At 38.3% G+C, this 25,589-nt stretch overlaps 3 protein-coding genes and 1 non-coding gene across 6 annotated transcripts; 1 reads left to right on the forward strand and 3 right to left on the reverse strand.

The window, feature by feature from the left end:
- Nucleotides 1-940: 940 nt before the first annotated feature.
- LOC113677952 (visual pigment-like receptor peropsin) lies at nucleotides 941-8,302 on the forward strand. Of its 3 annotated transcripts, XM_089188096.1 has the most exons (3): nucleotides 941-1,603; nucleotides 2,317-2,378; nucleotides 6,610-8,302. In XM_089188096.1, exon 3 carries the CDS (start codon nucleotides 6,690-6,692, stop codon nucleotides 7,989-7,991), a length of 1,302 nt encoding a protein of 433 aa, XP_089044222.1. In that variant the 5' UTR covers nucleotides 941-1,603; nucleotides 2,317-2,378; nucleotides 6,610-6,689; the 3' UTR covers nucleotides 7,992-8,302. The 3 variants fall into 3 exon arrangements, with proteins under 3 accessions (XP_089044222.1, XP_027050614.2, XP_089044224.1); XM_027194813.2 differs by lacking the exon at nucleotides 2,317-2,378; XM_089188098.1 differs by lacking the exons at nucleotides 941-1,603; nucleotides 2,317-2,378 and adding an exon at nucleotides 5,552-5,875.
- On the reverse strand, nucleotides 959-1,042 carry Trnal-uaa (transfer RNA leucine (anticodon UAA)). Its single transcript has one exon. It is a non-coding gene; the product is annotated as a tRNA-Leu (tRNA).
- A 2,015-nt stretch (nucleotides 8,303-10,317) lies between the features above and the next one.
- On the reverse strand, nucleotides 10,318-13,690 carry LOC113677984 (uncharacterized). The gene has a single exon (XM_027194850.2). The coding sequence runs from the start codon at nucleotides 12,796-12,798 to the stop codon at nucleotides 10,837-10,839; it is 1,962 nt and encodes a 653-aa protein (XP_027050651.2). The 5' UTR covers nucleotides 12,799-13,690; the 3' UTR covers nucleotides 10,318-10,836.
- A 1,768-nt stretch (nucleotides 13,691-15,458) lies between these two features.
- Nucleotides 15,459-25,293, reverse strand: LOC113677957 (hydroxyacyl-coenzyme A dehydrogenase, mitochondrial). The gene is made up of 9 exons (XM_027194818.2): nucleotides 25,042-25,293; nucleotides 24,062-24,190; nucleotides 21,035-21,192; nucleotides 19,678-19,804; nucleotides 18,873-18,962; nucleotides 18,658-18,730; nucleotides 17,379-17,426; nucleotides 16,354-16,422; nucleotides 15,459-15,943 (listed from the first exon to the last, which is right to left on the reverse strand). Exons 1-9 carry the CDS (start codon nucleotides 25,219-25,221, stop codon nucleotides 15,825-15,827), a joined length of 993 nt encoding a protein of 330 aa, XP_027050619.2. The 5' UTR covers nucleotides 25,222-25,293; the 3' UTR covers nucleotides 15,459-15,824.
- Nucleotides 25,294-25,589: the final 296 nt, after the last annotated feature.

A 25,589-nucleotide genomic window follows, 5' to 3' on the forward strand; every position in this document is an offset into this window, starting at 1 on the left:
TCAAAGAGTTAGTTAAAGAACAAAATATATCAGACACGTATTGCAAAGTAAGAGAGGTGTTTTACTAAAAGCCGCTTATCGGCAGTATTCCACCGCTTATGTAAAGTACAGAACATAATATGTATTAGGGACATAATAGTTGCCTGTATATGACATATATACTACCCTGTGACCTCTTACCGCTGCCTGTTTAGCCCGCTCGCAGGCTCTTGTCTTTGGGTTTCGTCTTTCGGCCCCATCCTATCCTTGCTCTATATTTACTTTCTCATGCAGCATCTGATGTCGTTGATATCAACCAATAGAAAAATGGCGAGGTTGTTCAGTATTTTAAATCTACTTTAATATTTCTGGTTCCAAATGTTATGTTTGCAATGCATTTAAAAATATTTTTAAAAAATTAAAAAATTGAAAGCGATCGATACCACGGCAAAATATGAGAAAAATGTCTCTGAGCTAGCAAATAATCTAATTATTGCAGGCCAAACGGGATTTGTCTTAAAAAAGGAAAGAAGAAGAAGAAGAAAATAAAGACCTGGTAGAGGTACAATCTTGGGAACTTAGTGGTAGTTGGTAGCCGTGTAGCACCGACGCCTGTACGATCAGTTCATGCATCGCCGTAATATTGAAAGTAACCGACTCGGCGTGCCAATTGCTGTGTCAATGTCCGTTTGAGCAGGAGGATGTGATTAAACCTCGTTCGCCAGCTGTTCTGTTTTCTCGTTGCAGATCAGAAGATGATGCACCAATGGCTTTTATTCTTTTGGAATTACAAACATTTTCGCTTGTGAGCACCTTAAATTTTCATAGAAAGAATGTATTCAAAACCTCCCCACGATTTCTTGTGATTCGTAACACAGGATAAAACTAAACCAAATATGACACTTTCCGATCGATTTATTAAATCGTAGGAAGTAGAATAAAAAGAGATAAATAAAAAAAAAAAAAAGGAGGATGTTTATACCAGGAGTGGGGTTCGAACCCACGCGGACAATACGTCCATTGGATCTTAAGTCCAACGCCTTAACCACTCGGCCATCCTGGTGACATGCGTGGAGAGGGGCAAATAGTGTTAAATGTACTATAATGACTTATATTTACTCACCAGGTTTTCTCGTCCATGTCATTAACTTCCTCCTCACAGTTTTCTAGACGTTTTCCCTAGGCGAAACGCAGGTGCTAAAACTTTGATGATAACTTTAATCCCAATCAAAAATTAACGAAGTAGTAAATTATTTTTTTGTTTGCCATCGTGCAGAGAAAACCGCAAAGACAAAATAAATTAGCAGAAGGCAGACATGCCTCTAAGCGCTTTCATCTGCTGTAGTATCGATGATAGCTTTCCCGAAAAAAATTAAAAAGATATCAGTTTATGCCGTAATCAATAAAGTCTAAGGAAGGCATCTGCCAGGAGTGACGCAAGCTTTTCTACGTAGCACAATAAGAGATAAGTGGTAAAACTGATTTACTGACAAAGAGAAAATTTGAAATGATTTAACCAGTTCGACACACAACTGCCGACGAGCCTCACAATAAGATGCTCTCGCTCGACTTTGGTGTGGTTTGAGGGCCAAATCAACTTCTTCAGAGTCACTGAAATTCATCGGTAGGTCTGTTCATAATCTGTTCTCGTTAATCGCTTTTAAATTCAAGGTGGTCTTGCTTTGCCACCCGAATAACTTCATCTAAATCATCATGAAAATATTCAAATTTGTCGATCGCATTACATTGTAGATTCAGTTCCTTTGATATTCTCCAATGGGTGAAATGTTTTTGAAATCTTTTCACTTAATTGTTTCCTTCGCGCGAGCTGTTATATTTACAATTTGGAACACTACTACAGGCAATTCAACTGCCAGTCGCATTTTAATTCAGTGCTTTTTGCGTCTTAACTTTAAGAAAATCTTTGGTTTTCGATTTCATCAAGGAAGACTGTTTAATTATCTATTCATTCATGTGTTCTGAAGCACATTTTATTAGTCGAACATATCCTCTGTCGACAGCGAGGCGAATAATGGTTACAGTATACATTAAAGGCATCAACTAGGTAGGCCAAAAGGAGGTTATATCTCCCGATTTCCGCCGATAAACACAGCCTTGAAAATATGACAATTCACGAGAATTTAATTATCTTTGAGACGTTAGTAGGCGACTGAATATTCTAATGTTTGAACTGGCCAATCAGGACCAGATCGTACAAAGAGCACTCATATCGCTTTACCTCGGAAAATTCTAATGGATTTTCTTTGAAATCATTCTTGGTTCGTTTACGTTTACCTTTGTTGGTGTTTCTTCATGTATTCTTTCTTTCCCGTAAAGCACCGGACAAGGAGCATGCACTGTACGTCAATCAAATTAACCGCTTCATGGGAATACGTCAGGTAAATGAGATAAACTAAATTTGATGGTTTCCCAAAAAAACTCCAGAAGAGCTCGATTTCTTGAATACTGTAAACCATTTTAGATCATGCCGTGAAAAGCAAATTCAGGATGACACGTTCTGACCTTGAGGTCTTAGAAAACACATTTGTAAATTGACTTTTGAGTACGAAACTTTGGAACATTATCCATCATCATACAGACGTAACCATTAATGTTCGTCAGAACACGGAACTCTTTCTTACGAATTCACACAATTTTTGATAAAAAGAGAAAAACAAAATCAAACAGAATATGCCTTGAAGTTTGTCTTTTTAAAAGTGCTACACGCGTGAAATTCGTTAGGACGGTAAATGTAACCAAAACAAGCCGATCTATACGAACAAAATTTACATTAAAATTACTATCCCTGGTGATCTGTTGAAAATGTAAATGAGAGCATCTTCCCTGACGAGTTAATGGCGGATTTTCGCTCACCAAATGCTATTTAGACCACGCATTACCAACTAAAAGAGTCCGTCTAGGCGCTGTTATCTGATTCAAAATATCGAAGACACGTTTTTGATACAAAGTTCTTGCAGGTGTTAGTGAAAATTAACTGAACTCACCCTAAATCATTCTCACCATCTGTTCTCTGTGCTTGTGAAATTTTTTTTGATATCATTTCTACATAAGAATAACATTTACCCAACTAAGAATTCATGAGTAGGGAAGAGATTAATTTAAATCTGCTTGACAAACGAAGGCTGAGTTTGCGGTTAACAACATTTTTAGTTGGTGTGTATTTTTTTAATGCATTTTTAAAAGTCCAACGCAATTTTTCTGGAGAACGAGTTCTTTGTTCCCTTAGAAAAAAGTAAATACGGTCGGTAATCTTCCTGTGTTTGTATTTTTCACGAGTCATAATTATAACATTATTGTTCTCCGTAAATAAACAGCTAGATGTTCTCAGCTTATACACTTAATGATATACTATGATTTTGGCCGACCCAACGCACGAAACTCGATGATAGTCAAATGCATGGCGATCTGATGGAAAGAGAGCCAGACTTAGCGGGAAAAGAAAAAACATCTAGTAAGTAATACAGCTAAAAGTACAAACTTGAGAGACTTTCGTTCATCGAAGAAGGGTGATGTAAATCATGACTGATTTTTAGCGGAGTGTACTTTCAATTTCAAGATCGATCTGGAATCAAAAATAAGTCTATCATCTTGTGTTGGATTTTATTTTTAATCACCCGATATTTTAGCAAAATGGCGTTAGCTAATGCTTGTCCGCCCGTTTGCAATAAACCGGTGCACTTGCCGGCTAGAACCAACTGATTTTTAGACAAATGAATAAAGGGGTAAGTTTCTAAAGAAACTGTGGTGCTGCGTCGGTAGGAGAGTATAGCAGGTAATTTAGTGTTTTATTAATTTTATTCAACTGGGTTGAAAACGTAAATTAGCCACCGTAAAGCTTTTTTACCCTTTACGGTGGCTAATTTACGTTTTCAACCCAGTTGTTAACACTAAATTATCTGATTTTTAGACAGTTTACTTATTAGTCAATTACGGACATTTTTTTAATTTTCTGTTATCATGAAAAACGGAGACGCCGCGACCAGAGACCGATCATGACCCTTTGACCCCCAAGAGTGACCAGCGTCTAATTTCTCCTTACAATATCACCCTTGAATGACAGATCTAGGTCACAAGAATAAAGAAAACGGATCACCAACTAAAGAAGTTCTTGATTTTGAACAAATTTTCCTTGTCAGTTGCATAGGAAACATTATGTTTCTCCACTGAGAACTGAGGTCAAAAGCCGACATGCCGAAAGCAAAAAGATAAACTTTTGTTTTGTTTAATTGGATGCAGTTCCCGTATTAAATATAAAGTTGGAACTGAATATCTTTTGAGACCAAAAAATTACTCATCGATCTCCGTCAGGCAATTTTGGTTTTCCCTACGGAAAATGTGAAAAATGTTGCCATCGATGTTTCATTTGCCGCTAATTGTTTGCCTCTTTGTCTTCTGTCCGGAACTGGGGCAATCAACATAGAATTTAAGTTTTTGCTTTTGTAATAAACTGAAAAAGATAAAATAATAATAACAATAACAAAATTGGTAGTTAACTGATTTGATTTGATAGGTGTCATACTAAATAAAAATGTATAAACACATTTACTAGCAGTTTGTCATACTCTACCTAAGTAATGAATATTTAAGACACTTTCGACAAATTATTGGCAAGACTTTTGAAATTTGTTAACTGACCCAAAGTTTTTAATATACCTTTACGAACAATGGATGAATCATAATAATTGATATTCGACCTGGAAATGATAAGTGACGAATTGATCTCCACAAGTCAACTGCAATCGATATAAAGCAATTGCAAATAATAAGTCCCGAAGAATAAGATTAAGACCTTGTCGGGTTTCGACGCCATGCCTCACCAGTGCTAGACCACAAAGACACATGTTGAGAGCGACGCAAATTCTACAGTTAGATCTTTGTTTGTTGATAAGGAATCTGATCGCTAATCGTTTATGTGAACTGAAAAAAAATTTCAATTTACCTGTGAATAAGATTAGGAGTGAAAAAAAAGTGTTTACAGATTAACCATTATGAAAGACGTAACAGAAAGGAAAGGCTTAGGGTAGCAGAATTTAGGCTTGGACGGTAATAAAAATTTGTATCTCTCGGATCTCCAAAAGCGTCACTACCAACGGAGTTGCGAAGCCACGTGTCGACACATGTTAGAAGCGAAGCAGTTTTTGGTTATTGGACTTTGGTTCTTTATTCCCCATTAAGTTTGTCGCCATGCTCAGGGAAAGATAGCAATATCGACTTTTTCAATAGTTTTACTATAGTTACAGTATTCTAGCACAAGAAATAAAAAAATGTATTTATATTTATAAGCGAAATATGACTTCTTTTATTTCCGGAAAACCGCTTATGAATTCTCTAAGCTAAGCATCCTTGGCGCATTTGGAAGAATGACTATTTTCTATACAGGAAAGAAAGAAAATCTGACACGTGCTCCTGTAAGTCTTTTAAGTACTTTTGTTGACTGAGCTTCACACCCGAGCGCAGCAAAGCGACTTTAATTGCGAGAAATTTTAAAATGCGCTTTTAAAAGGACTTCAATTGAAATTTGTCTTGGATTTACGTTGGAAAGAAAAATTTAATAACATTGTTGCAAACAATAGCCGGGCGGATAAGAAAAAATTTGCATTTCGGCAAGTTCAAAATCCTTTCGGATAGAATCTACTGACACAATGGGCCTCATTTTTCAAACAGATCGACTCCTACGCCAGCAGGAGTGAAATTTTGAAAAGCGGAAATTTAGAGAGAAAAAAAAAGCAAAAATCATTGCCAAATACACCAGCAATTGAAAAGAAGCCGCCAATCAGTTGAAAGGCTCAACTGACTAACTATCTGTTAGCTTTCTTCACGACCTGTGATATTTCTTTTTGAGAACATCAATCAAGGGATCGGGTTTTCGGCTGAGGTGAGAATTTCCAACATTTTAAAAGTAACTGTGAAATTTATATTTTTATCTTTTCTTCAATGTCCATAGAGTAAAAACTTTATCGTGTGCGCTTGAAAATTTTCATTTCCCTCAAATCCAAAGTCATTTAAATTTTGAGAGACTGCGAAAAAAAAGACGTATTTGACTTAAAAATATATATATTTTTTAACAGAGCCTATTAATGCCATCAGTATCAAAAATATTTTGGACGGATTTCGATATCTTTTTGTGGAAATCTGAAGGACATTTGTTTTGATATTTGTAGCATTTCATATTCTTTGATGTATTATTTTATGTTCTCCGCAGTTCGAAGTTCGATTGATTTCAAACATTCATTGCTCTGAATTGAAGTCAGCAGAATCTTTAACAAGAGGAACTACTTGAGGCCATAACGGCTTCACATTTCGTCTTTTTCTGAGGCCTTTTTTCATTTACATCGCCAAAGCTTTATAACTTTTGTGTTTCATATAATATGCAATCTTCAGCTTTTTTTACAATGTTTGCCTTAATATCTTGCTGTTTTACAATTTCTCCTCGAGAGAGGAAAAAGCTTGTAATTTAACAATGTAATATAACTTTGAAAAAAAACATAAGCCATTTCTTTTTTTCATTTCATCCTCGAAGCGTAAACATTCATCATATTGCAACACTTTTATTTATTGTTGTTTCTCTTAAATTTTTTAATGACGTTTCCATTTTTGTTCCTACGCTAGGAGCAATAGTTCCTGATGTGAGCATCAAACACTTGAACCGCGGATTGCGACTTTCACCGCTTTGAACGCGAGGATTGGCCATGGGAGAGTCTTTAAACTTTACCGGAAACAATTCACAAGGAACAGATAAACTGGGAGAGCATGATCTTGCTGTTATAAGCGCCTACGTTTTTATTGTGGGAGTCCTTGGTTTTATCGGAAACTTGTGGGTGTTAATCGCTTTTTGTTGCTACAAAACTCTGCGGACGACAACAAATTTATTTATAGTTCATCTTGCTGGCTGCGACTTGATGTTGGCGGTGATGGATGTGGCTTTTTCTTTTCCTTCCACTGTAAAGCATCGCTGGCTATTTGGAGCTGTTGGGTGTGAAGCGTTTGGTTTTGTTTACCACTTTTTAAATGCAATGTCTTTCAACACCCTGGCTATAATCTCGCTCGACCGCTTCTGGGTAATCACGAAACCGTCTTTTGGCGCGAAAATTACCGTGAAACGCGCGTTATTTTGCGTGGGGTTAACGCACGTGTACACACTGTTTTTCACGCTGCCAATCATTTTCGACTGGATTGGTTTCCAAGAGGAGATTTACTTCACTGGCTGTTATCTAAATTTTGAGAGTAGAGACGAACGGACGGTGATATACTCCATAGCTGTGGCGATATTTTCATTTCTGGTGCCATTTGCAATCATGATCTATTGTTACTTTTCGATTTTTGCGTCGGTTCGCAAACGTGGAAAGGAAAACAATTACCTGAAAAAAAGGCGCAGGAAAAATTGCAAATTTACCCTCCCACATTGGAGGACTGCGCGAATGATCGTTGTTGTAATTTTCGTGTTTTTATTGTGTTGGTCTCCTCATGTTATTGTATCTTTGTGTGTATCGCTCGGAATCAAAGTTTCGATTTTAGTTCAAGAAGTTACATTGCTTCTTGCAAAGTCAGCCATTATTTACAATCCTTTCATATACGCTGTGCTGAATCATCGCTTCAGACACGCCTTTATTGGAATGTTTTGTCAGAACCGGAGTCAGGAAAGTAATGGCGCCGATTGCAGCCGGACGCCAGTCGCTAGTGGTGGACCTGGGTCGAGTTTTAGGATTCCTCGAACAAGCGCATCCGCCAGAACATTGTCGGAACGGTTATCCGAGAGAGAATTGGGTCGAGAGTCTGCGGATCAGTGTAGGCTAAAAAGTATCAGCTATTGCAAGAAAAGGTTGACGATTTGTAGCTCGGGAGAGCTACCTTGCGCTCATAATGTAGCACTGGAACAAAACGATCCAGAGGAAACTATGGGTAAGGCAGTAGCACTCGAAGAAATAGGCACGGATAACGACGAAGAGAAGGGAATTAGAAAGAACGATTTGATCACCATCGAACAAAATTAATATATTTAAATGTTTGATGAATTGGACTCATTCACATAGTGTTTTAATGGGGAGAGTAATGAAAAAGACGAGACAGAAATACGATATTAGTCGGTAACTCATTTGATGTGTGATGTGCGGTGGGTCATGTGTAATGTGTTATGTGTGATGTGGGATGTGAATGAGATCACATTTTACCATCAATGGCAATAGAATTGTACTTCGTACCTTTTAATCTTTATCATCTCGTTTTATTTAATGTATAAACTTACTCAGTGAAAGTCACCTTTGTCAATCGATATTTATGACAAAAATAAATTACTTTCCAACTACATCAGCGTCTGTCAATGTAGAGTCTCGAGGTCTTGATGCAATGGAAACGACTATCAAGCCACCAAAGGTGATCTTGTTAAAAATTCTTCTCTGGAATAAGCAGCCCGACCACTTTCCGAGTCTTATTTGTTTTGTAATGTTTCTCGAGCGATTTTAGTCAGTTTCGTGTTTTCTGATCTAGCTAGGTACATCACCAAAGCTGCAGGCAAGCAAATAACAAAAAAAAAAAAAAAACCGCTAAAATGCAGAAAAAAAAATTAACGCCTGAAATCATTACACTTTGAACAGTGAGTAAAAATCTGCCTAAAACTGAAACAAATTGATGTCATCAAAGTGCATTACTATATCAATTTTTCAACTGTTAAAAGGGATTTTATCTTTTAATCCTTCCCTTAAGTGTTTCACTGAAAGCTTTTTTAAACGGCTTTCACTTTTCATCGTCGGTGCACATTGATAGAAACCAACACGTTTTTACTCGGGTGAAGGGGGAAGCGGGGCAGTGAGAGGAGAGGGGGGGTTCACAAATCAGGGACCTGAGAATAGATTATTTAACATTCCAGCGATAATCAAAAATTTTATTTTCGCGAGCTTTGTGTTATCATTACATGGTTATGTGTTAATAAGAGACATTGATAAAAAGGAAGGTAGACACCAAGTATGATAAATATGCTGATGTTATGGGCAATTCTCTCAAGTAGCATACAAAAATACGTATGAAGTCAGTATGGAGAATTTATATGTAGACTTAAATATTACTCTTAACTACAGCCGGAGAATAATCGTTCGATAGCTCCCCCCCGCCTCCTCCCGATAAATCTGCACTATTAAAAAGCCTTATCGCATTTATCTTTACGCTAATGGCTTCGGGAAGATTAAAGATTGCAGGGTTAAATTTCTGTCTACCTCGTGCTTTTTGCACGCGAACTTTGGTACTCAGCTGATTGTATAAGAGAGAAACATCTTTGTTAAGAAAGCGGAGCTTTTTTACCACTGTTTATTTCCGCGTTTTGGAAGAGGTATAATTTCCAATGCGCCAAATTTCACAACACAGGAAGGCGCTTAGTACTCTGTTTACCTCGGCATTTTGGCTGATAAATTGAATTTTAGCACATTATTATGGTCCGCCGTATTTTTTTCCCCAGACTTCGGTCATTTTGTTTACCTTGGCTCGCTACTGAAGCTCTTTTAGACAAACTGTCTTTTTATTTTCCTCTTCGCGGTCTCTGATTTACATTATCAACCAAGTTGATAAGTCCAAATCATCTCATAATACCCCCCACTGGTGCAGCACCTCAGTTTGTTTAGAAACTAACCTCCATTATTTATTAATATAAAAACTGTGCAGATATTGAGAGCCGCTTTATCACTTTTTGATCCCTCTGATTAAAGTCTGCATTTAATCTCGAGTACATCCGTTACTTCGCTGCAAGGTATTCCGTGTAGCAGCCAGTTTCCGGATTAAAATAAGTATGATGATTTTGCTGATGATGATTCCGCGAAAAAAATAACACAGTGATATCAAACATCCCAAACCTTTATTGCTTATCGTTCGAAAAAAAGCAAAAACTCCATAGCGAATCCTTCCAGTGTCAATTCGTGTTCTTCGCGTTCAAATCATCCCTGCGTTTCACGCTAACCTGCCTAACAAAAAGATTCGCTAGTCCGCAGGATAAAATTCTCCGCAAAATTTTCAATCCAAAGGGGAGTTAGTTTCTGACAAAACAAATATCTGACGAGCAGGTTTGGTTCCCATTGTAACTCATAGAATTGCATCGGCTAACACGCGCTTCGTTCACGACGCGCGCGTCAAACGTGTTCACGAAACTCGAGAGACGCGAAAGCACTTTTCATTCCAGCAAATCAATGAAGTTGAAAACATTGAATTTTAACAGTTGATGAAGAAAACACTTTTGTTTTCATGAGACGTATTATTGTGCTAACAGACCACTCATCAATTTGTTTAAAGCAGAACTAATTTAGCACTTTAATGAGGTCTTGTTCAAAACACAAGCACGCCAATAATATACTTTTATTCAAAGAAATTAAAATTCCGAATGTAAAGGGACCCCACATCTCAGTACAAAGTTTCCCTTCCCTAAATATTACCTGTAGCTATCTAAAACTAATATAAAATGATCAAAATGGTAAAAAAGCCACATTTTAATTAAAGGAGAAGTGTCCTTTCTTTGACAAAGTAATAACACACAGCCGGTTTAGACAATAAATGGTTTGTATACATAACGGAACTCTTATAGAAATCAACAAACCGCCGACAACATCAAAGCAATATAAATTCGGAAAAAGACTTCTCTGACGCATTCTAGAGATCGATCTTCGGTACTTGATCAGAGATAAGATAAAAGAATTTATTTTGCACAATTTTCCAGTGATAACCGCTAACATTCCGCTCCTTTGACCCATAAAAATTACAAACGTCAAGTTTTGAGGGTTAGCGCATTGAACCCTGATTAAGTCACGTTTTCGAACAGTTGATCGGCGGCGAAGAAATCAATTTCAGTTCGCTCAAAGGTAATTAAATCTCGAAAACCTCCAGCTCTGTTTTACTGTTCCACAAAGTCACTAAATCAGAGACGTGTTCTCTTTTCTCCTTTTCCTCTTGATCTAATTCTATTTCGCCATTATGCTGCACGACTTCTGATCCATTTCCATGACCGCTCGGTGCCAAATCCATAGAGGAATCTCGAATATTTTCAGCGTATTGTGGCGGTTGTGCGTCAAAGTCGATAGAACGACCAAACTCATTCGCGTTGTCGCTTCCATTTACTCCATCGATCTCTACTAACGCAGAGTTCAATGTGTTAGCGACTTGTTCTCGTTCCACCCATTCGCACGGACTCTCAGTTACTACCCCGCTACTTTCGCTATCAGATGAATATTCGTGAGCTGTAGGCAGGCTATCACTGCGGGCTCTCGTTTCTCCCAACCAGCTTCCGCGCTTGTTCGATATACTCACAGGGAGAGGTTGGTAATTAAACTGCACAGGGCTAAGTCCAGCTGATTTCACGAATGGTTTTTCCACTCTCCTTCTCATGAAGCTCGGTATACTTGGAGGCGCCTGGACGTCCGATTCGCTCTCGCCGCTTGCGTCGGAATGAACCGACTCCGATCGCTCGTGCTTTGAGGAATGATCAAGCGAATGTTGTGAATGTAGTTCTACGGAGTGAAATGGCCTTGGAAGACTACCGGCGAACGAGTGACGATAATAATTTGGAGTGGTGCGCCAAGTTTCTCTTCTCTTGACAACCACTTCGCTTTCAGTCGCAATGGGCGTTTCTTTTGATGGTACGAATGCACTTACTTCTTCATCAGTTTGCTGAGCTTCGGGTCCAGTTGTTGCTTTAGTTGCGATGACAGGGTGTTCAAATTCTTGCTGTTTCCTGACCTCTTCTTCTTCTTCGCTTACAACACAAACCGATTCGTCGCGCGCAATTTCGCTTTCAGTCACAGCTGACGTTTCTTCTGGTTCAGCAAACGAAATTACTTCTTTAACGGTTCTTTCAACTTCGACCCCAATTGTTCCTTCACTTGCGTTAACGGGGTGTTCAGGTTCTTGCTTATTCTTGACCTCTTCTTCTTCGCTTGCAACACAAGCTGTCTCGTCGCGCGCAATTTCGCTTTCAGTCGCCGGTGGCGTTTCTTCTGGTGCAGCGAATGAACTTACTTCTTCCTCGATTTGTTGAGCTTCGAGTACTGTTGTTCCTTTATTTGCAATAGCAGAGTTATCAAGTTCTTGTTGTTTCTTGTCCTTTTCTTCTTCGCTTGCAACACAAACTGATTCCTCCAGCGCCTGAAGCGCCAGATCTGCGCTTACCGAATCGATCGTCGTGATCTTTCCATCAGCAACATCACAGTGATCTTCGCGCGCTTTAAATTTATCTTTAAGGTTAGCACTCTCCACTTCTAGTTCGTCAATCCTATTTCTCAACCTATCTATCTCTGCTTTCAATCTTTCATTCTCTTCTTTAACGGATGTTAGATCTTCCTCGAGTTGTTCTGCGTGGCTTTGGACTTCGGCTAATCGGATTTTTAAATCCGATTTATCGTGTCCACTTTCAACTGCGCGTTTTCGTAAGCGCAACACCTCATCACTTCGCTCTCTGAGCAAAGCTGTCGCCTTATCTCGTTCCTCCATCAATACATCGCATAACTGTCGCAATTCTTCGGGTTGCGTCTTCGATGAAGCAAAATCACTTTCTTCCTGATCCAGACTGGTTGCAGATCCATTTTCATTCTTGTCTGACGTACGACTTGCGTGGCCATTCGTAAACTCCCTCGAGGAACCTTCCATTGTGTCGCCGTTAGAAACGCTGACAGTAGCAGACTGAACCTGTTCGCGGCCGTGATATTCACTCGATGCCGAAAAATCTTTCTTCCCTCTCACTTCTTTGTTCCATTGATCTCCTTTAACATCGAATTGATATTTTTCAAATTTATCGCTAAATTCTGCAGATCTCTCATCCAGATCGTCCTCCATTTTCAGAACTCTGCCGCTGTCAAATATGTACTAGCTCGCGTGGTATCTCTCTTATAATCAGTGCAACATTTCACGTTCCAACCCTCTGTCGCGATCTTATTGGCGCTATTTACGCCTGCGTGAAATTACAGCCGAATGCTCTCTCGATCAATGCCTCCTGTCTTTTCTCTGGTAAATGAATGAAAAAATTTTTTTCCGTTAAATCGATACTGCTCGCTGTGTCTCAAACCGCGAAGGGTTGTGTTTTGCATATCCTATGTCAGCAGAACTGTTTCTGTTATACAGCTGAGTGATCGCCTTTTGTTCCCGTGAGCTCAGCCATGATAATATAGTTCGTCCCTGTTGGGTTCTGAAGCATAAATCATATCCGACTGTTGATATTTTATGCGAATTCCTGCAGCTCGGTATTGAAAACACGCGTCCCTGATATTTTTCTCTCAAACAAAAGCTCTTTTTTCGTCAACTTAAACGCATTCTTGTTGATGGTTACGGTTAAGATCAGAAATATTTTGCTCGAGTCTTCTATTGTCCTTCACGAATGTTCCACAACAACGCTTTTCATTAACCATGCGTTTTCTATGTGACGCACGCGCGAATTCTCGTGCAGCACGCGAAGCAGCTTGGCTCGCGCGCGATGTTTGTTATGATTGGAACTCTTTGAGTCACCAGTGCTGTCTTGCAGGTGTTACATTATTTACAGAGCTGCAGTGGAGTGCCTCTGCAGAATCTTTTGGAATCGTAAGATAAAAGATTTTTCGAAGTGGTTTATTTACGGTTTATATCGTCCTTCTAATTATTTGTGATAGCTTTGATTTAAAACCTGTGGAAAATCTCCGCGCCTTTTTCGTCGTTCCCGACTCATTTAAAAAGACAAAAACATTCCCACCTTGTTAGCACTAAATTAAATCATACCCGAGTTCAACTTTTTCCAATGCGCTCATCACCATTTGTCAATTCAATATCTCCCCTCACCGGTACCGTAGCGCTGAATGCTCTTGCGTGTAGTTCCCAAATCAATATGTTTGTGGTGCATTTTAACGACTCCCGATGCAAAACCTCCTTTTAATTTCCTGAACCCTGACGTTCGGTTTCCAAATTTCAGACATTGTTACCATTCAATTGAAGTTGCGTCTCTAATTGATGAGCCCGATCTTGACAAAAATAAATTTCTTGTTCTAACCGGTTTCCTCTTTCCAAAGAGCTAGAACACAAAGCATCCAACTGGGCAATCCTCCTCCACGTTTCAAAAGACTCTTTTGAAGGATCGATCTTTCTCTTTTCCGGCTCTTGCACTGCAGCCCCAAAATTTCCTGTTTTTTTCCTCGATGTGTCGCGCTCCTTACAAAACCGAAATGATTTCCTGTAATATGCCATGAGCTCCGCGAGAAAACTTTTTATCTCTATTTGTTTTGAGAGCGATTCCAGAGAACGAGACTATCTTGTCAGCTAGAATTTAAATTCTTGAACCTATATTGCACTGGACAATTTCCGTTGCGTGTGACAATTTCATGAGAGCGTATTAAAGAGTTTTGTTCCTGTTTATTTGGACAAGAGTGGTTTCAATCCTGCTGTTTTGTGGTCATCTCATCTGAAATTCTACCCACAAAGTGCAACCACGAAAATACGTGAATTGGGCAGTTTTCCTCTTCATATCCTTTCGCTAATCCCTTATTACTCAAAGAAATTATTATTGAATCAACTAATAATCCCCTAAGTTATTTCTCTCCATTCTCATCACCTGTCTGCTTGATATTGTATTGATATTGTAAGGAGAAATTCTGTCTTGGTCATTCATAAAAGTGAAAGGGTTGAATATAACAGGAAATCCTCAATGATGCTAAAATATCCCAGTTCCGCTGTCCTTCTTTTGCTGATTACTTAGAGGAGAAAAAAATACCTTAGAGGATAAGTCGATGACAAACAATGACAAAGCCGCCTGGGCTAAGAGGAAGGGCAGCGACTCAAATGATGTTTACAAATGACTGAGCTTATCAACAATCCGCAAAGGGATCTAATGAATAAAACCAAGATCAAGCAATAGTATTTCCCAGTTCTACATTTCCGATTTGACAATCACTTGGAGGAAAAAATTACAACATGGAAGAGAAAGTGATTTCAACGATGACACAGCAGCCGACAAGCGGAACTAAGGACAACGCATTTTAACCTTTCAGATATGTGTATACCGGTGAGCTGACAGATATAAATCAGATACAAGTACAATAAAAAAAACCAAAACTAAAAATATTAAAGACGTTAAAAATTGGTTTTATGAACTGAGTTTATTATGAAAATCGGCCATCGGCCATCGTAAAGAGTTTAAAGTTGACCTTTCCAGCGTTAGCCCTTCGCCAGCTATATAAACCCAAATCTTCTAAGCTAGTATGTCCCCGCTTACGCGGCACCAAAGTTTGCTTAGAAACTTTCCCCGTTTCAGTTACGTGAGTTTATAGTCCGAAATAAATAAATATTTATATCTGAAATGAACTGGAAGAAAATGAAATTTTTCTGGACTGATAACTTCAGGAGGGTCCTTCTAATTTAATACAACTGTTTCCTGGCAAGCTTAAGCAAACACCGGATTCTCATAGGAAGGGAAGGGAAGAGGAGGAGGGGGTGGGTGGGGAGAGGAGTTGTGTCATAATCGAAACAGTCAAGTGTACTCCAGAACAATGTATAATTTATTTACCAAGTGCGAAATCATTTACCATCAATGACAAATACCAGAGCAGCAGTGAAGCTGAAATTGGCCAAATATCGCCTCCCTGCCCGTAATTCGCATGCTCCAACATTCCGCTATCTGATTACAGGTCTTTCCTGCCTTATACAGACGAGCAGGGATTAAGGACCAGAAAGACCAGAGAGATAGTCAAGCGATAATTGGCCAAGACGGTAAACATGGCTATTACATCTAATGGGCCAATCAGATGTTTCAAATGACACCTGATAAAATCTTTAAAGTTCTACAAGATGTAACGTTTCATGTAAGGACCTGCGTTATCATGAAGACCGCTGGAGCATGGGATCTATTCGTACTTGTAAAACCCTTCCCCAGACTTTCTCCCAAGCTTGTTGCGCGCGACCAGGTCATTTAAGATCTCGCTAGGACTGAAAAGAGGTTCAGTCGGATACTTCTCGTGCCAACCTGAACAGAAAAATAACAATAATAATCAACAAATTAATAACACATTTTGCACGTCACCTTTTTTTTTTCTTTGAAGCTTGCAAGTAACCCTTCATTGTTATCGCTGCAAGACGTGCGTTTCTCCGCCCGTGGAAAGATTTGGGACAAGTCAGGGAGGGGTTTGCTGAGGATCTGGCACTAATAGTGCTAGACCCCTTGCAGACTTCTTGCTGGCTCGCGTTGCTCATACTTTCCCGCGGGCGAAGAAATGCTAACTGGAGCGCTGATAACGAGAGCGTGCTCGCACGCTAGGTATTTTTTTACGATAGCAAAGCCTTCAATTTGAGGGCATTTACTTGGTCATAGAAGAATTTATCCACTAATTTCAAGAAGAGCTCGTAATTTGAATTCTAAGTTCAAGCGGTACCTACCGTCAATAATAAACTTAGTTGTATCGAGTCCAACATAGTCTGCCAACTCCAGCGGGCCCATTGGGTAACCTAACACCAAACAGATAATAACTTAGAACGAAATTAAAACAAGCATAAATTACTGCTACACTCTTCAGCGCGCGAGGGGCGAATTTGGCTCCACAGTGTTCCCCTCCAATTGGTTTTGAATAGAAATCGTAATTCTTTACACTGTTTTAGGACACACAAAGTCTTTCTCTTTCTTTTCAAAGCCCGCAGGTGCATTCATTTGTCAAATCCCGCGCATCTTTTTCTACCCTTTCTTTGCACTGGCTAACTCCTCCTCCATTCAGTCCACCGCATTTTAGCTAAGGGGCTCACGGGGAGATATTTTGGAAACAGAGGACGTATCCAGAAGTGCATAATTTTGTGTTCACATTATCCCCTTTCAATCGGAAAAATTCATCGACGGAAAAAAAAGTAAAGCTAAAAGCGTTCACGAAGCCCGTTACTCGATGATGCAAATCATGACCTTGAAAGCAACGACTTGAGGAACATTTTGAGTCGATGTCATTTGAAATTTCGTGATTTTTCCACAATTTAAATATCAAATTGTTTCATACGCTCGAGACTTTCCACCTGTCAAGTTTTTTTTTTTAAATTGTTACTTTAAAAACTCTTACCGCAAAATGTACCGTGAACCGATGAAATAACGCGCGTGATTACTGCCAATACAGGCGTAAATGGGTTAAGTTTAGCCCGTCATATCTCTTAAACAAGCACGGTGACCTATCTTTTTTATTTTTCCAAACAGACATTGGCAGGGAACATTTAAGAAAAGTTTAAAAAACATTGTTCGATAACTTTTTTTCTTACATCTGCTAAAATAAGCAAGAGTTTCCACTAACTATACTTGTTGATGTTTATCTGTGTCCAAAAAATCTGCACTTTCCTCTTAGACCGAAAGTCTTTGCTTAAGTTTCCTTCTAGATTGGAGGTCTGTGGGATTGAAATTGAAGTTTGTAATGTAAAATACAATTTCCTACCTGCTCCAAGCTTCATGGCTGTATCGATGTCTTTTGCGGAGGCATCGCCTGAAAAGAAAGAAGTCTGTAGTTCGTATGATGTATATGGCACTGACTAATTTTTTTCGGTGGGGGGGGGGGGGGGTGGGGGAAAAGGAGGCGGCAAGGGAATGGGGGGTTTGATAATTTCCCGTTTCCATCTTTTATATTTCCCCTTCTTCCTCATCTACGCAAAAAACTGAAAATGTCTGCAATTTCAAAGTCTTCAAGTCTGATTTTGAGACACTACCAAACCAATCTTGATCTCTACTTGTCAAGATCTCTGCGCATTAACTGCCTTGCTTTGACTCCCATAATTGACCAAGACAAATTTTTCAATATCAAACAATGTGAGGAAGACATGTAATGCAAATAAGAAAAACACTAATTGGGAGATTATTAGTTGACCCAACACCAAATTCTCCACACTTTCATTAAAAGAATTGGATGGCGAACAGTAAGGATAATTACTAGTGAGATCTTGCGAGTGAAAGGGTTAAGCAGCAGGTGTACATTGGAGTGGATTGGTGTATGACTCCTGTATAGAAATGCATTTTTAATCCTCTAAACCCAACATCAGAATGCATATTCTCCAAAGCTGTTCTCCAAACATTTGCTAAAGCGTTGAAAAGGAGAATTTGTTTAACAATCAGAAGCTTCTTTAGTTAGTGATAATTTCCTTTTCTCTTGGGACCTTAATGTGTCAATCAGAGATGATATTGTAAGGAGAAATTAGATGTTGGTCACTCTAAAGGGCTAAAGAGTTTTATTGCCTCCTTTGGGGATTAAATACAAATATAATTCTAATCATGAATCTAGTAGTTTACAACTCGTAAGAATATCTCTTTTTTTTTTTTTAAACTTGCAACAAATTAAGTCTTGTTATCATTTACTGAAGGGGAAGAAAATTGTTATCTTTTTTTTCCCTCTTCCCCCTTTCTTTTAGCTTTTTAAAAATTTTTTAACCCTTTAACTCCCAAGATCTGATTACAAATTCTCCCCTTCAACTCATTCCCTTGTAAATTTGTTAAGAGAATTTGGTGATAGATCAAGATAACAACTTTTACCTGTCTAAGTTTGAGTATTCTCATGACCTGTTTGCTCAATAATGTATGGAAATTACAGGGAGAAGTTAAATGTTAATCACTTCTGGGAGTTAAAGGGTTGATGTAAAGCGCCGTGGACAATGAGTGGATTTGGCAATATATAAATATTTTTGTCTAATTACTATTTTTTTTACTCATCATTCTCCTTTTCTTACCTCTTTCCAGCATTCTAATGGACTCCATTATGTAGGGAACAAGTAAACGGTTGACAATAAAACCAGGTGTGTCCTGTGAAACAAAATTTATATCATTTAGCCTGTACATTTTACACCACACTAGAATAGTATGGCTAATTTTTGGAAGACTGCCTTTCACAGCAGATAACTGTGAAGTCAAAAACTTTGCTCAGTTAGAACAATTTCTCGCTTACCTTACAAGACACAGGCACCTTTCCAAGTTCTTTGCTAAACTGATATAAAGCATCAAATGTTTCCTCTGTTGTGTCCGGAATACGGATAACCTAAAAGAATCCAGTTTAACATTTGACAACATTCTGGATCAAATGAAGTGCATGCATATTTTAAAATATGACCTAGAAGGGTTAAAACCCTTTACACCCAAACATCAATAGACATATTCTCCATACTGTTTACTGTACATTTCCTAAGGTGATGACAATGAGAATTTGTTTAACAATCAATAGCTTCTTCAGTCAAGGTGATCATTTTCTTTATTCTCATGACCTTTATGCTTGATTCAGGGATGATATTGTAAGGAGAAATTAGATGCTAGTCACTCTAAAGGCCTATTTACACGGCACAACTTTGTTGCATGCAACAAGCTTACGACAGGCCTATGACATGACTTAAGAGTTGTAAGCGAGTTGTAGGTTTGATTTACACGAAACAATTCGTGTCGTAAGCCTGTCGTAAGCTTGTCGCATGCGACAAAGTTGTACCGTGTAAATAGGCCCTTAGGGGTTAAAGGGTCACATCACCACCCAAAACTATTCTGAAGAATTTCAGGGTCCAAAGAAACTTTCTTCACTTGATCATAGCAAACACATCAGAGCTCCGGTATTAAAATAACTTTTTGCTACGTTGGACAGTTTTACAATGAAAAACTCCATAAATGAAATTTGAATGTTTCAATTACTTCTTATCATCAGTTAAGGAAGATGCAGTCACCATTAACATGTTAATCAAAAGCAGTGATACAGAAAGCTAAAAGCTCACCTCAACCAGCTTCATCAAAGGAACAGGGTTAAAAAAATGAAGTCCACCAAATCTGTCCTGTCTCTTGGTAATGCTGGCTATTTCTGCTATTGGTAGGGAAGACGTATTGGATGCAAAAATGGTGTGACTGAAATGAAAAGGTAGAGGACACTTAGAAAACATGAAATCTAGTTTAATGACAATTTGGCCAAGTTAACGGCATCAAGCTTTGTGGACCCACCGAGGAAGCTTGTCTATTTCCCACCCCACACCCCCCAACCCCCAAAGATTTGAGACTAATTGATAAGAGGTCTGCAAGGTCTACAAGGGGTCTAACACTGATAATGAGATAGTCTCAGACCCCCCCTGCAAACTTCTCCTCAGCTAGTCCCAAATCTTTCCAAATCTTTCTGGAGGTGGAGGGCAATAAATGCATCTCTTTCAGTGCTTAAATGATTAGGCCCTGCTTGCAAGCTACCGTCCATTTAGCAGAATCATAATTCTGGAGCAATGTTGTGGCAGTTGCTCTTTAACAGTCCCCAGCACTTTTGTGGTGATTGTTTTCAAGTGTTCCTATTTCCCATCCCTCCCTCTTTATTTCCTTCCACAAATCCATAAGTAAGGACAGGTTCTTAGATTAAAAGCTCATCACTGGATTTTTGAGATTTTGAGTTAAATTAGTTAAATCAAATCACACTTAGTTTGTTTGACAATCATTTTAATTTAGTCAAAGTACCAATCCTTTGTGAGTTAGCATAGTCTGTACTCTTATTGACAACAATATTTGTCATCCCTGTGGTAAAACTGTTGTGGACTCACCAGGCACAGACACAATATCAGTGTTAAAAAAAGATTCTGTCAATGCATGACCATTGCATGACACATTGATGTAAGCAGCATTGTTTGTACTCTTATCCGAAACAGCAAATTGGCCAATCAGATTGCCACATTACTGCCAATTGTGGTTAAAAAAATTAATTACTCTTGACAATATTTTGACAGCCACATAATTTACCATAATACTTTGAGCCCACAGTTTCATGAGGGATATGTTGTGCCCTTTACGCCTTTTTATTAGTATGCATAATCTCCATACTTCTCTCTACATATTCTCTTCAGTGCTGACGAGGAGAATTTGTTTCAAAAGCCAAGAACTTCTTCAGTCGGTAATCATTTCTTTTACTTGATCATGACCTTTACATGTAATTTAGAGGTGATAATATGGGAAGAAACTAGATACCAGCCATTCTTTGGGTTCAAAGGGCAAAAAAGTCTTCTGTTGGTAATCACTATCAGAACTCCTAAGGCTATTCGTAGCTCAATATTTAATATAGAAAGTAATAAAAATTAAGTTCATGCAGTTACAATGTTAGTATACCTGGGTGCAGCTTTATCAAGTTCTGCAAAGAGATTGTGCTTTACACGCATATTTTCAACAATGGCTTCTATCAAGAGATCTATTTCAGCAATGTTAGCTGCAGGATCTGTGCTTATCGTGATCCTTGAGAGAGTATCAGTCACAAATTGTTTTCCAGCCTGCAAGCAAATTCAACTCAATTACTGAGTGGATGTTATGAGATCTTCACAACAAAACAAAATTTAGTAATTGATGTCTTTCTCTCATGCCCACTTTGAAAACCATTAACCGTTTAACTCCCAGCAGTGATCAAAATGCAACTTCTCCCAATAATATCCATACACTATCCAGCAAACAGGTAATGAGAATATTTAAACTTCCTAGGTAGAAGTTGTCATCTTGATCTAAAATTAAATTCTCTTAACTAAGTTACGAGGAAATGTGGAGCAGCCAGTGGGGAGAATTAACGATCAGATCTTACAAGTTAAAGGATTAAGCAAGGAGCTTAGGCCCCCCAAAAAAAATTGCAGGATGCATTCTATGGAGGCACTATATTTCTGTCATCAGTGTTGAGAATTACATTTTGCGGTTGGTAGGTGTCTATGCAGTTACTTAAACCTGTTGATTATAAGTTTTAGGTTCACCTTAGGGTTATTTTTAATCTCTCCAATATCCTCTTGGGTAGTGTATACCTGAGGGTCATTTTTAATCTCTTCTTTACTCTCTTGGTTAATATATACCTGAGGGTTTTTTAAAACTCTTGCATACCCTCCTGGGTGGTGTATACCTGAGGGTTATTTTTAATCTCTTCTTTACCCTCTTGGGTAGTGTATACCTGAGGGTTATTTTTAGTTTCTTGCATACCCTCCTGGGTAGTGTATTTCTTAGGGTTATTTTTAATTTCTTCTATACCCTCTTGGGTAGTGTATACCTGAGGGTTATTTTTAATCTCTCCTGTACCCTCTTGAGTAATGTATACCCGAGGGTTATTTTTAAGCTCTTCTACACTCTCTTGGGTAGTGTATACCTGAGGGTTATATTTAATCTCTCCTAAACCCTCTTGGGTGGTGTATACCTGAGGGTTATTTTTAATCTCTTGCATACCCTCTTGGGTAGTGTATACCTGAGGGTTATATTTAATCTCTTGCATACCCTCTTGGGTAGTGTATACCTGAGGGTTATTTTTAATCTCTTGCATACCTTCTTGGGTAGTGTATACCTGAGGGTTATATTTAATCTCTTGCATACCCTCTTGGGTAGTGTATACCTGAGGCTTATTTTTAATCTCTTGCATACCCTCTTGGGTAGTGTATACCTGAGGGTTATTTTTAATCTCTTGCATACCCTCTTGGGTGGTGTATACCTGAGGGTTATATTTAATCTCTCCTAAACCCTCTTGGGTGGTGTATACCTGAGGGTTATTTTTAATCTCTTGCATACCCTCTTGGGTAGTGTATACCTGAGGGTTATTTTTAATCTCTTGCATACCCTCTTGGGTAGTGTATACCTGAGGATTAATTTTTAATCCCTTCTATACCTTCTTGGGTAGTGTATACCTGAGGGTTATTTTTAATCTCCTGCATACCCTCCTGGGTAGTGTATACCTGAGGGTTATTTTTAATCTCTTGCATACCCTCTTGGGTGGTGTATACCTGAGGGTTATTTTTAATCTCTTGCATACCCTCTTGGGTAGTGTATACCTGAGGGTTATTTTTAATCTCCTGCATACCCTCCTGGGTAGTGTATACCTGAGGGTTATTTTTAATCTCTTGCATACCCTCCTGGGTAGTGTATACCTGAGGGTTATTTTTAATCTCTTCTTTACCCTACTAACACAGCAGTCATGTTAAATGATATTCGTATGAGTGAATTTACTCAAAATTACCTAAAATGCAATAACGGTGTTTAAGGAAAATGCAAAGATCAGCTTCTACCCTGTTATAGTCAATTTTGGCTTGAGTGATGTCTTCAAAAAACTAAAAATGCCATTCCAAAACCTTTCCATATAAAAGGTCATAATATGAATAATTGCATTGCGCCAAAGCTTGTAGACTGAACAGGTAGACCATCAGTTGAAAGCAATGTGTATTCTCTGGATTATCTAATCGACACAGTTTCTGGACTTTAAAAGTTCAAGTTCCATGACCTGTATAAAGAAGGGTTTGTTGGTGCTAGCCTTGTACAAGTCTGGGTCTTCGATCATGGAGGTGAAATCAGTTTAACTGATACTGCTTAAGCTTTTTAGGCCATTTTTGAGTTTCTTCTTTCTACCTGTTTTAAATTGTTCCACCTTAGTTTATTTGGTCAGAACTAGTTGTGGACCTTGTGTTAAAAATTTACTGTTGTCTTCTTTAAGACAAGCATTGTTTCTACTAAGAAAATAAGCTTAGTGCACTGCCCTTGGGTTTTTTCGAATTAGACCCGTTAAGTTTGTATGAGGCATTTTCTGGACTCTTGTTTCTGGAAAACGAGTGAACAAAGTAGAGTTGTATCTGGAAAATGATTAGAAATGTAATTATCGGAAGTTGCAGTTTTTTCCATTTCATTCAAGGGGAGCTTTATTAAATTTTTTGTAGTGATTATCAGATATCCTGGAATGTTCAGCAAACACCTCATGCCACCAAGGTGTTAAACCTTGGCTTGAATTACTTGTGCAAATTAGCTGGCTGCACATTGAATGTGCAGCCAGTTAACTTGCATAAATTTTTTTCCCAATGCAAAGCTCGTCATGACCTGTCTGCTTACACAAAATCAAAAGGCAAAACTTGCCAACAGTTTGAACTGTTATTGCCAAAACTAATAATTTTGAATCAAGAATACCCTTTCTTGTATTTCCTAAAAATTTTAACAGGTCACCAGGAAAAGAAAAAAAGGATCAAGTCTTTGTTAAACCTGGTAAATAATATCCTGGTTGTTATGCAAATTTCAAACAATGGCAGTGGTACTTACATTTCAAACACATTTCCAGACAAGCCTTAAGAGGTTAAGAGGTTATTGCCTGGGATCTCAAAATATCGCTAAAAATATTAGATAATTTTAAAACACTACCTCAGGATCATCCTTAAATTTCTTCTTTGAAACTTTCTCTAAGCTTTTCTCGATGGCATTCAAAGATTTTGTCAAAATTGCGTCTGTTTGATCCACCATTGTCACCTTGTGATTTGTGGCTGCTGCTACCTATAAATTAATCCAAGATTCAAAAGTTTCAAATTGACCTATAAACAAAAAAACTCTTCTACTACTCTTATTACACCCAAACATCAGCATAAAAATTCTCCATACTGTTCTCTATACATTTGCCATGCTGCCAACAAGGATAATTTGTGTAATGATCATGAGCTCTTCAGATGGTAATCATTTCCTCTATCCTTGTGACCTTGATGCAGTGTTCCGAGTGATATTTTTTGGAGAAATTTAGATGCTAGTAACTCTTACAGGTCGAAGGGTAAAATCTCTCATCGCCTGTCTTTCTGATAATGTGCTGATATGGCAGAGTAAAACTTGTGTCTATAAGCTGCACAAAAGAAAACTAAAAAAATCTCCCACAGGGTTAACCTCCATCTTCTGCTACGCATATTCCAATATCACTTTACGAAATGAGGGTCGCACTTTTTTAAAGTTAAAGAAGTATTTTAAAAAACTACGTGCATTATAACAATAGGAAATCAGGACGTCAAGATATATTGATCGTGTTCATGTTCAATTCAACAATTTCAAAATTGCTGAAAATCGAATCGGCGAGAACGGAACACCAATCAAAGCTTGCAATGAGAAAAGGTGTAAAATTTGACAATCTTCCGGTGATGAATGAGTTAAGAATAGGTTTATTCATAACCTAGAGGTTGTTCAAGGTCATCACATGTCCATTCATAATTGCCAACTCACGCAAACCTGAAAAGGCTCATTGATTCAATGGAGCACGATGTGACACAAAAAAACCCTGAAAATTGATTCATAGATTTCCACAAAAAAAATGCATCAATTTATTTGATGATGTATGAATTTCTTCAGTTCATTTACGAATTTACCTGAGCAATTCCAGAACCCATAAGTCCACTACCAATGACTGTTACAGTTTTTATCGCGTTCTGACTAGATGTTGTACTGAAAAAAGTCGAAATCACTGGTAAGTTCTTCCTAAGTGAAGGATGTCTCAGAATCTTAGCACATGGCAGCTTTGAAGCGGTACATTGAAAGAGGGAAGCCATAACTTGGGAAAGTATGCAACTAGTCGAGGTTTACTTGCACGATCATAGATTAAAGACGGATTACTCGACGAGAGACTGGGACTAAGAAAGGGCAACGTTCAATTCTCATCTTGGCCATGGGTGACCTTCCTACTAATTTAAGTTCTTTCATTTTTTTTTACACGCATAATCCTGTTCAAACTCCGATCTCCTTATCAATCAAAGCTTAAATAACTTATGTGAGGATTTCTGCTTGAACTTAGTAATTCAAGAACCACTGTTTTTCGGAATGAAGGATCTGCGCGCAAAAAAATACCAAAATGCGCCGGTGGATTTGTCGGAAAAAGCGTGGTCGAAGGGTAATTGATGGGTCTTTTTCCATTTCGTCC

This window comes from Pocillopora damicornis, chromosome 1 (genome assembly GCF_964200805.1).
Source record: "Pocillopora damicornis chromosome 1, jaPocDami1.2, whole genome shotgun sequence".
In the NCBI taxonomy this organism is placed as follows: Eukaryota; Metazoa; Cnidaria; class Anthozoa; order Scleractinia; family Pocilloporidae; genus Pocillopora; species Pocillopora damicornis.